The sequence below is a fragment of the Prionailurus viverrinus genome, chromosome A1 (genome assembly GCF_022837055.1).
Source record: "Prionailurus viverrinus isolate Anna chromosome A1, UM_Priviv_1.0, whole genome shotgun sequence".
In the NCBI taxonomy this organism is placed as follows: domain Eukaryota; kingdom Metazoa; phylum Chordata; class Mammalia; order Carnivora; family Felidae; genus Prionailurus; species Prionailurus viverrinus.
The window spans coordinates 135719925-135730317 of NC_062561.1; the positions used below are offsets into that span (position 1 = coordinate 135719925).

General features: G+C 42.6%; 1 protein-coding gene and 1 long non-coding RNA gene across 4 annotated transcripts in view; one reads left to right on the top strand and one right to left on the bottom strand.

The window, feature by feature from the left end:
* PIK3R1 (phosphoinositide-3-kinase regulatory subunit 1) overlaps positions 1-10393 on the top strand; it is an 87066-nt gene that overhangs the window by 71449 nt on the left and 5224 nt on the right. Inside the window, exons 1-9 of one of the 3 annotated variants that reach the window (XM_047852484.1) lie at positions 1359-3205; positions 6701-6803; positions 7509-7607; positions 7710-7890; positions 8101-8226; positions 8954-9096; positions 9286-9462; positions 9562-9630; positions 10223-10393. In XM_047852484.1, the coding sequence (XP_047708440.1) occupies positions 2791-3205; positions 6701-6803; positions 7509-7607; positions 7710-7890; positions 8101-8226; positions 8954-9096; positions 9286-9462; positions 9562-9630; positions 10223-10393 (1484 nt within the window). In that variant the 5' untranslated portion in view covers positions 1359-2790. Of the gene's footprint in view, positions 1-1358; positions 3206-3294; positions 5310-6700; positions 6804-7508; positions 7608-7709; positions 7891-8100; positions 8227-8953; positions 9097-9285; positions 9463-9561; positions 9631-10222 lie in introns of those variants that run through there. The other 2 variants (XM_047852494.1, XM_047852475.1) reach the window with 2 other exon arrangements.
* Positions 7900-9726, bottom strand: LOC125162005 (uncharacterized). Its single transcript, XR_007150852.1, has 3 exons — positions 9643-9726; positions 8402-8552; positions 7900-8131 (listed from the first exon to the last, which is right to left on the bottom strand). It is a non-coding gene; the product is annotated as an uncharacterized LOC125162005 (long non-coding RNA).

Below are 10393 nucleotides of genomic sequence, written 5' to 3' on the forward strand. Positions count from 1 at the left end.
GGACAGCATCTGAGAGGGAAGGAGTGCTTTATTCTGCTGAGCAACGGTCCCACCTTTTATACATTTCGTAGAATGTAGCCTATGTAAATCTGGATTTATTTAGAAGTTCAAATGGACGTTTTCCTTAGTGCAGGGTCATTAAAAGCACTGGATATGGAGTAAAGAATTTGCATCATACTGAAAGGCTCTTCTGTCCTAATTCGTGTTAAGTTAAAATTATGAAGGGAGGTATTCATTTAACCCTTAAACGAAGATTTGGGTTCGTTTATTTTTTCCTTCTCACTGCATTTTTTTTTAGAGAAGTTGTGCAGGGTGCAAGCTGGTTGTGGGATAGTCACTGTCTGATGGCGATGTGCACATGGCAGATAGTGTTCAGTGTATTCTTTCAAACGTATTTTAATGATTAAGGATATCTTTCCTGACAAGATCACACCTGCTGAGAAATGAAATGTGGCCTCTTTTTGCCTCTGAAATGAGTTTTACAAAACTTTGAGGAAAGGAAAAGTAGTAAGACATAGTGTTTTGAAGACTCTACAAGGTAAAGTTCGTTTTCAGTTACATGTGTAAGTTTTCCAGTGTGGCTGAGTCTTTGGGTCTCCAATAAATGTTGGCATTAAAATACAAGTTTTTTTTTAAAAAGGGCTTAAAGAAGGGGCACCTTGGTGGCTCAGTCGGTTGAGCGTCCGACTTCGGCTCAGGTCATGATCTCACGGTTTGTGGGTTCCAGCCCCACGTCCGGCTCTGTGGTGACAAGTCAGAGCCTGGAGCCTGCTTTGGAATCTGTGTCTCCCTCTTTCTCTGCCCTTCCCTTCCTCTCCCTCCCTCTCTCTCTCTAAGAAATAAACATTGAAAAAAAATTAAAAAGGGCTTAAAGAAAGTGAAAAACATTTCCTAAGCTGTTATAACATCTGTGTGTTCCATTTATTAGTTATTTGTAAGTGAATCCTATGTTTGTGTGATACTTTGGACATAGTGGGAGATGAATGAAATACAGTACACAGAAAGTTGATCATGTTCTCCCAAGGAGAAGTTACTGATTCTGTTCTACCAGCAGAGGGCTCCCTTTTTAAGCTAATAAAGAAGCAGTATGTGTCTCGCCCATGACTTTTCAAAGACTGAAATTGAACGGGGGAAAAAACTCAGCTCACACTTTCAGTAATGTAATAGAACCTCTGTGGTAGAGGATTGGACATATCGTGAGACATTAGAAGCAGAGTTTTCAGATCTCTCCAAGTCGAAGCTGTTAGGCTTTCCATGGCCAGTGTTCTGTGACAGAATACTGTTGGACTAGTCAATATTTTAATCTTGGGGAAGTTTTGACATGGAACATCATGTAAATTTAGACAGACGCTTAAGAGACCGGTGTTTCCAAGGTTTCTAGCTTTAGAGAGACTATTTTTAAAAGTAGGACAAGATTCTGCAGCTCAGGATGCAAAGGTTTTCTCTGAACTCGCCTTACGTCCCTGTGATCAGCAGGCGGGAGCTGCAAGATTCACTTATAGACTCTTTTCTTCCCACTGGCAAGTAGGTTTTTCATGCTTTATCAGTCACACCAAAGGCAAGTTTGTAAAGACCCCTTGCCTATGTGGACTTTATGGTCCCCACCTAGATCTTCCTTTAGCACTCTCTGCATATGACCCTGGGGTTGGTTCCCTTCCTGTACAGAATCTGAGGGTCTTACAGACAGATCCTTGTTGCCTCGAAGAGAACTAGAAGGTGTTGGTTTTTTTTTTTTTAAACCTTTAAATAAGCTAAAAATAGAGAACAGAAAAAGTCAGTTTTGTTATAGGTGTGAATTTTTTCACATGTGGCCTTTAAGACATTAACTTAAGTTTCACTTGTTAATTTTAACTTTATCTGGCAGAGGGAAGTAAAGACAGGGCCAGTGGGTGGAGAAAAAGGAGTTTAGGACTGAATGTCAGAAGGCTAGGTTGTGGCCCCGGAGCTTTGATCTTGTGCAAACCCCTTCGATCCCCCTGGATCAGGATCTTTGTGTGTGTGTGTGTGTGTGTGTGTGTGTGTGTGTAGCATGAGGGATTTGCTCGAAGTGGTCTTTGGATTACTTTATGGTTTTAAAGTTAGTGATTCTGTGATTTTCCATTGTTAAGGTTCTTGGGATATTAGTAAAGCCATCCATCTATGCTGATGCAGAGCGAAAATTTTCTTAGGTCAAATTTTAGTGTGGTCCATTAGCACTTTCTCAAAGGACACAGATCCTCTGGAAAGGCTCATGGGCTCCTCACCCTCTCCTTTGCTCCATTTAGCAGTCAGACACAACTTGTAATTACCAGACACTTCTAGGGCCAGTTAAACGTGAGTGGAAATTGGCTTCATAAAAGTAGCTCTCAGAGTGGGGTTTTTCTGCTCCTCTTCACGAGGTCGTGGAGCGTATGGGATCTACGTCTTCCCCACCAGACTCTCCTCCCAGGATCAAACGTTTTTTCCAACCCTGTACCCCTGTTCAGTTCCTCCGTAGGGCTTTCCTCTTACACCTGCGGGGCTGTCTGTGCTGGTGTGTGGGAGGAGGTGGACACGAGCAAGGCACGGTGTTCTGGGCTGTTCGGAGAGGTTCAGGCCTTTACAAGCAAGGCTTTGATTCTATTTTTGCTGAACTAGCTCAGCCACTTCCTGTGTTTGGCCGTGCATAGTGCCTCGCTTCACTGTGGCCACTTGAGCCCCGCGCGCTGCCGCAGCCAGTTAGAGAGACTATTTTAGGTCCCCTCACAATGGCCTTCTCATTTCCTTGGCGAAAATGAGCGAGTTGGGCTGGCAGTGGCCACTTGTTAGCCGATGACAACTTTGACTTTGACTTGGGCTCCCCTCCCCCACCCGAAATCCCTAGCTCAGCAAATATTTGAACCTGCCCAAGTTAATCATGAAGCCGTGATCTTTATCTGCGAGACGTGCGAGCGCCGGGGCTTTCTCCCTCCCGCGTACGGCACCACCGGCAGCCAGTGGCTGTGTCCATGGGGAGCAGGCGGTGAGCGGCGCTGCTGCGGCGGTCCCGTCCCGACGTCCGTGTCGCGCCGCGCGAGCCCGAGGGTCCCGCGCCGCCGCCACCACCGCCGCCCCTGCGCTCGGCGGGCGGGAGCGCTGCCGCGGAGTGGGCGCCACCGTGGGGGCGGTGGGGAGAGCCGGGGGCGGCGTTCGCATTGTCGGAGACTGGCCTGGCCGCGGGAAACTGCAGACATGCATAACCTGCAAAGTAAGTTGCCTTTAACTTGTACCCCCCTCGCCGCTGCCCTGCTTTTTTGCTTGTGTGCCAGGTTCCCCTCTGTAGTTTGTCTTTGCGGGTGTGTCAGTAAGACGAAGTGCTGTCTGGGGAGGGCAGATACGAGATTAGCGGAGACACTCCCCCCTTTCCTGGAGGGGCACAGTGTGCGGAAAAGATGGGCTTTAGGCTGGCAACGGGGAAGGAGGTAATTACAAAGTGCTTGGCTGGAAGTTGGTGCCCGGCCAGGCTTTGGAGAGACGTGGAAAATCACCTGTCTCCCTCCCCTCCTCCCCTGGTCGGTTTGCCACATGGGATCCAGCAGCAGGACTGGTTTGCACCAAGTGCTCCCAAAGACATGGGGTAGCCCTCTGGGCTGTTAGCCTGTCCACAGCTGCTGGCGGGACTCCTCCTGGGGGAGAGAAAACACGTTTTTATTAAAGTCAAAAATTTTTTCTGACCCTCAGTCGAGGACATATCCCAACCACTTGGACCATTTTTGTGCGTGTGATTTTGAATTTAGGAATAGAAAAGTGGCCCGGGCCGTCCGCGGGAGGGTATAGGTTGAGACTGCCTTCCTCATCAATGGGACAATAAATCCAGCTAGACAGGATTCAAGCAGAGTGCTCGGTGAAATGACGTGCCTTTGCTCTACTATTTTATATGATTCTAAATTTGATAGAGGGTCTAACAAATTTTAAGGGGTTCTGTGTTCTTTAAATGGTCACACAAATATGTGACATACATAAGTGCATTGATCACAAGCCCACTATAGTTTTTTTCAATCAGCTACTAACTGGGGATGGGGACTTTTCCTCCTCACCTCTTCATAATAATGTAAATGTAAAGAGGTGGTTTATAATGGAAATGTACATTAAGCTCTAGTGAGGATGGGAAGACTATATGCAGAATGGCTGTAGAGAACTGAAATTGATAGATTTATAGAGGAATTGATTTCTTTACATTAAATATTGCTAACCAGGAATAATAGTCCCCAGGGTAAGGCATTTGAGATGGGGGTGGGGGGGGGGGCGAACAACCAAAAGTGATTACATCACTCTCCCCTCAAGCAGTATTAGCACAAGAAGTCGGAGGATGGGTTTATCAGTGACAGATAGTTTGCAAACATAACCCTACCTCTGCTCTGCATTCTTGATATATATGGCCCCTTTCTTTTTGGAAGGCGTAACTCACCTGGACTAGTCTTGTTAGACAGTAACATTAAATGTGTGCTGGTAATAGGCAGATCTTCATTCCTGTTGAGATGTTGCATTATTATTCCCTAGTGGCTAGTGTTAACTTTAGTATGTTTGGTAGAAGGAGATTTTTCTTTAAATTGTGCTTTCTAATGTGGTACATTTGTAACAGTGTTTAAGTTCTGAGTTGTCAGTGAGTTATGCAGGAATGAAATTAAACATCCTGAGTTCTTGATCCCTTCTGCTTTTAATATATACAGGAGGCATTTAAGGACTGTAAAATATACCTTAAATATAGCATTCTGATGCATTTGTAAGATTTTTAAACCAAGGCATGACCAGGCTCTCCATAAACCCAGATGCACTAGGGAAAGAAAAAAAAAAAAAAAGAAAAAAAAAAAAGCTCCGGGCTGCAGCATATCAGCTTTTGTCAACCTGCCAACAGCGGAGCGTACCATGCTGCAAGGAGTAATAAAAAAGGAATTAGAGAACTCAGTGCTGGAGGAGAAGAGTCAAATTAAACACCTTTTTGAAACGATGAGCATGTATACATTGCAGTTCTATGAAATGTGGGCTCTTCCTGAGGCTGGGATTGTGTTAAGACTGGATCTAGAAGAGAAATGATGGAGCAGGAGTGGTCTGGTGACATTTTTCTGACTTGATTGGCTGGGGTGTGTGATGTAATAGGTTACAGTGCAGCCCCTTATAGGTTTTAAAATGAATTCCAAGACACCATTACAAAGAAAGCCGGACTCTTTTCTTATAACTGAGCTCAGCCAAGGAAACTCTCGCACAAATGTACAACACTGTTTGGAATATGGAAGACCTGGATTTAGAATATGCTAAGACAGATATAAATTGTGGCACAGACTTGATGTTTTATATAGAAATGGATCCACCAGGTAACACTGCAGTATTCTTTTAGAAAGCTAGTTAATTTTGCGGATTTTTGGGGAGGGGGGAGGTTGACAACTACTGTAAACCGATCCTCTTGAGTTTTCTATTTTTTACTAATTTGTTGTAACTTAATAAAAATTAGTTTGATCATAGCTTGGACATTAAATCGTTTGCCTGTGGAAGCAAGCAGATCAGGCTGTCTGTTGGTAAATGGTTTTTTTTCTTACTTGAATAGATATGAATTGAATTCCAGTTTTTCACTGGTGTCTTTTGTTAATCGAGGTCCTTTGGTATTTGTGTTGTATTGTTGTGTATCTTTCATACTGTTCCTTTAATTAAAATGATGCGTCCTTTGTGCTGCTTTTCTCTTTTGACAGTGGATGGGAACAGTGGTACTTTGCAGTGATAACACTTGGTACTTTAGAAGGCGTGTAGAATGTAGCAGTGATTACAACTCAGTTGTAGGTGACCTGAAACTATTCTAAATCAGACGCTGAGACTTTGCCTACTCTTATATTGAGACACTATATTGAGAAAAGGAGTTGGCTTGCCCTTATTTCATCCTAGTCCTTATACAATGTTCTTGATAGACTCCTGAAATAATTTTTGCATGAAATACTGTCCTTTAAAACTTAACGACTTAGAATTCACTTACAAATCCTAGCCTTATTTTGCTTCCCAAATTTTCTTCCCGTATTAGCCCTGCTCCCAATTAAGAAATTCAGAAACACTCGACATTGAGGAAGAGGGATATGGTTTTTAATCAGTCTTGGCATATAGAGCACAATCTATCCACTAGAATATTAACATGAATGCTAAAGAGATTTAGGTCACAGATGAGTTTCTTAAAGTGGCTTTTGGCAAAAGAGGGCCTGAAATACTAAGATTAGAGAAACCCAATTCCTCCTCTTAAAACATATTGCTGTAGATGAGCTTTTTTCTTACAGCAACAGCATTTGTGGAGGACAGAAACCAAATTTGTCTTTTATAATTAAATAAGAGGAGGAAATTAAAGCCAACCCATGTGATTCCTCCTGCTCATATGTTCATGGTTTCCTATTTTAGATGGATTTGATCAGGCCTGAAACTTTAATATAACTAGAGCCTAGAAGCAGAATGCCGGGACTCAGGATTTACTCTGAAATACACTCACATGGCCAGCCGGGTTTATTTGTTCATCTCTAAGCCGTTCTCTCTTTTTCACTTCCTTTTCTTTTTGATCCATGCTCTGAGAGATGCCTTTTTTTTTTTTTTTTTTTTAAAGCAAACGATCATGTTTCATGGAGTTGTGAATTACTGCTGTATTTCATAGTATTGTAAAGAAACTTAGTTCTCATTGCAACCTTCCACTGTAGTTGGGATCGCAAACAACTTTTTGTTTCTCTTTAATCTACAGCATTGCCTCCTAAACCACCCAAACCCACTACTGTAGCCAACAACGGTATGAATAACAATATGTCCTTACAAGATGCTGAATGGTACTGGGGAGATATCTCAAGGTAAGGCTCCACAAACTCTGGAGTTTTCGCTAGAGACAGAGTTCTGGTTTTAGAGAAAGAAACACACCAGCTTGCTGAGTTCCATTTTTAGGATATCCTCCAACATAAGCATGAAGCATAGTTGGTTGTCTTCCAAAGAAGACCAGAGAAGTCCCTGAGCACTGGGGAACTGTTGGGTGCTGGATGCCACAGGAAATTAAATACTCGAGAAGTTTCATTATTGACAGGTCAGGAAAGCACCAGGGAGAGGTGGCCCACCGCCTTAAGGGAGGGTCCAGGGTCGCTTTCTGTTAGGCAGAAGTGTAAGAATTAATGTTAGTATCTTATACATATGAAAAAGGCCTGTTTATTCGTAGTTTTTTTTTTTTTTTTTTCTGAAGGGGAGGAAGGAGTCCTTTTCAGGATCATGACTTTGTGAGCTCATTGGCCAGAGTGATTAGTGTGTTTGGACCACTGATAGACCAGTAACGAAAGGTTTTTTGTTTTTTTTTTTTCTTTCAGCTCCCAGTTTGTAATGAGATGAAATTTGTTATATTTCTATATAAACAATACATATAATCAGAAAATGCAATTAACAAAGGGGTGGGGAGATAGAGGCTCTCTACATAGTTGGTGCTTAATTTTGCTGTGAAGCTAAAACTCTAAAAATGAAGCCTGTTTTAAAATCCTCAAGGTGAACTTTGTCCTGTGTCCTTTTTGTTTCAGGGAAGAAGTGAATGAAAAACTTCGAGATACAGCTGATGGGACCTTTTTGGTACGAGATGCATCTACTAAAATGCACGGTGATTATACTCTTACACTAAGGTGAGTCCGGGAACATAGCAACGCTTGAGGTGTGTAAGTAGACACTGGAACACATTTCTAAAGAAGATTGTAATAATGCCCTTTATTTTATTGTGTTTACAGGAAAGGAGGAAATAACAAGTTAATCAAAATATTTCACCGAGATGGGAAATATGGCTTCTCTGACCCACTAACCTTCAACTCTGTGGTTGAACTAATAAACCACTACCGGAATGAGTCCCTAGCTCAGTATAATCCCAAACTGGACGTGAAATTACTTTATCCAGTATCCAAATACCAACAGGTATTCAAAACTGAAATGCTCACATTACAATGTTTAGACAAGACACTTTCAAATCCTTAGAAAACATTGTGAAGCAGGTGAATTGCATGTAATAAAATTTCCGAAACTTTATACCTGTGGTCACAAAATTACAGTTTGAGAATAGCCAGTTACTGGACTGCATAGCCGATGAACTGAAGTTTTCTCTCTTCCCATCTCTCATTCTTCCAGGATCAAGTTGTCAAAGAAGATAATATTGAAGCTGTAGGGAAAAAATTACATGAATATAACACTCAATTTCAAGAAAAAAGTCGAGAATATGATAGATTATATGAAGATTATACCCGTACTTCCCAGGTGAGTTTTTTGCTAAAATCAAATTAAAATCTCAGAACTCTTAGTTACTAGAATCGAACATGTGTCAGTTCGGTTTAGGAAAAAGAAAGTAAAGTTGAGGTTTTGCTCATCAAGTGGGGAGAAAGATCATGTATTTGCAGATCATTGTTTAATATTCATAGCATCTCTAATAAACCTTTTAAATGAAGCTCGTAAGTGTCAGAATGAGAAGTTCTCGTGATGATAATTGCAGAGGTCGCTGGGAGTTTCAAGTGGATTTGACGTAACAACTCAAAGTTCCACAAACTTGTCTGACCTCCAAAATGAAGATTTAACTTTTTGATGCCCTGTAATAAAAAAAAATAAAAAAAGTATAGAAGCTCCATTTATGACAATGTTTTCCTGGAGAGGTAATCTTCTCTAGGCTATGATGTATCTAGAACCACCAGAGGGAGTGGAAGGCAACATGGATTCCTTAAATTGCTGATAAAGGGGAATGGCTTTTAAAATGAAAACTATAGGAAATTGTTAGGCAGTCTGCTTTCATAGACTGGGAAAATTCCCAAAGGAAATGTGTGCTTCTGTGATACTATTTTAATGGGTTTTATGAATTAGAGGCCTTCCTTGCTAACACAGTCCCTTCCATGCTAGACAGGAATACCATCAAATGTCCCGGCAGTGTCTCACAATAACAAATTATCCGTTCTGTGAAAGGTATGACATTGTCTTATTAAACACTGTGTTGTAGGAAATCCAGATGAAAAGAACAGCTATTGAAGCATTTAATGAAACCATAAAAATATTTGAAGAGCAGTGCCAAAGCCAAGAACGGTACAGCAAAGAATACATAGAAAAATTTAAACGGGAAGGCAATGAGAAAGAAATACAAAGGTTGGTGAACCATGAGGGTTGTCCCTGTGCTCAAGATAATAATGCAAATCCTCCAACATCTTGCTTTCTGCCCTTTGAATAATTTTTAAAAATGGCAGCACGAGAAAGCATTCTTTCTGACTTTCTATAAGCTGTGGGAAACCATTGTGGTGAAGCAGGTCATGACCGATGCCTTACTCTTGCCTATAGGATTATGCATAATTATGAAAAGTTGAAGTCTCGCATCAGCGAAATTGTGGACAGTAGAAGACGACTGGAGGAGGACTTGAAGAAACAGGCAGCTGAGTATCGGGAGATTGACAAGCGCATGAACAGCATTAAACCAGACCTCATTCAGCTGAGAAAGACAAGAGACCAATACTTGATGTAAGTCCTCGAGGCAGAACCCTGGGAGCAAATGACCGGCCCGTTGCCAAAACTAAGGATCCATGATTAATGCATTTTCCTTTTCTAACTGTCTTCCAGGTGGTTGACTCAGAAAGGTGTTCGGCAGAAGAAGCTGAACGAGTGGCTGGGCAATGAGAACACTGAAGAGTGAGTACTCACCGTAGGTGGGAGGCTGGCGGGGGTGGGGGGGGTCTTCATGGTAAGAGAACTCGTGACTTGCTTTGTTTGCAGACTCACATCGCATTATCCAGAATGTTACAAAAAAGGAAAGTTTAGTGAAGGATGCAGAGTTAGTTTTTACCCACAGTGCAATTGAGTGACTCTGTCTAGAAGGAAGGCCCCAAACCTGTAAAAATCCCCAGTGGGTTTCTGGAACAGTCGGGAGGAAAAAAAGGACACAATTCTGTTCAGTGTATCTCTCAAGCTTAAGGCTGGGTTTTGTTTGAATTACATGAGAAACTGGCAGTCCTCCTAGTCAGTCGGTTTCCTGATCTGAACTGGACAAACAGGATCATTTGATACCTTCCCCTCTGCCCAGCTGCTTACATGTAGCTCCTGACTTACAAAGAGGAAGACTCTTACTACTGGGGCTCTTTGTCCAGGGAGGTCACATGGAAGGCTGAGCTCCACGGCCAAGTGCCGCCTGAGTCAGAGCCGCGGTGGCTGGCCTGACGGGCTCTGTGGGAGAGGTGACCTCTCCCAGGGCTTCATGTCCAACCTTTCTCTCCTGCCTCCTTAGCCAATACTCGCTGGTGGAGGATGATGAGGATTTGCCGCACCACGACGAGAAGACATGGAATGTCGGCAGCAGCAACAGAAACAAGGCTGAAAACCTACTCCGGGGGAAGCGAGATGGTACCTTCCTGGTTCGGGAAAGCAGTAAACAGGGCTGCTATGCCTGCTCGGTAGT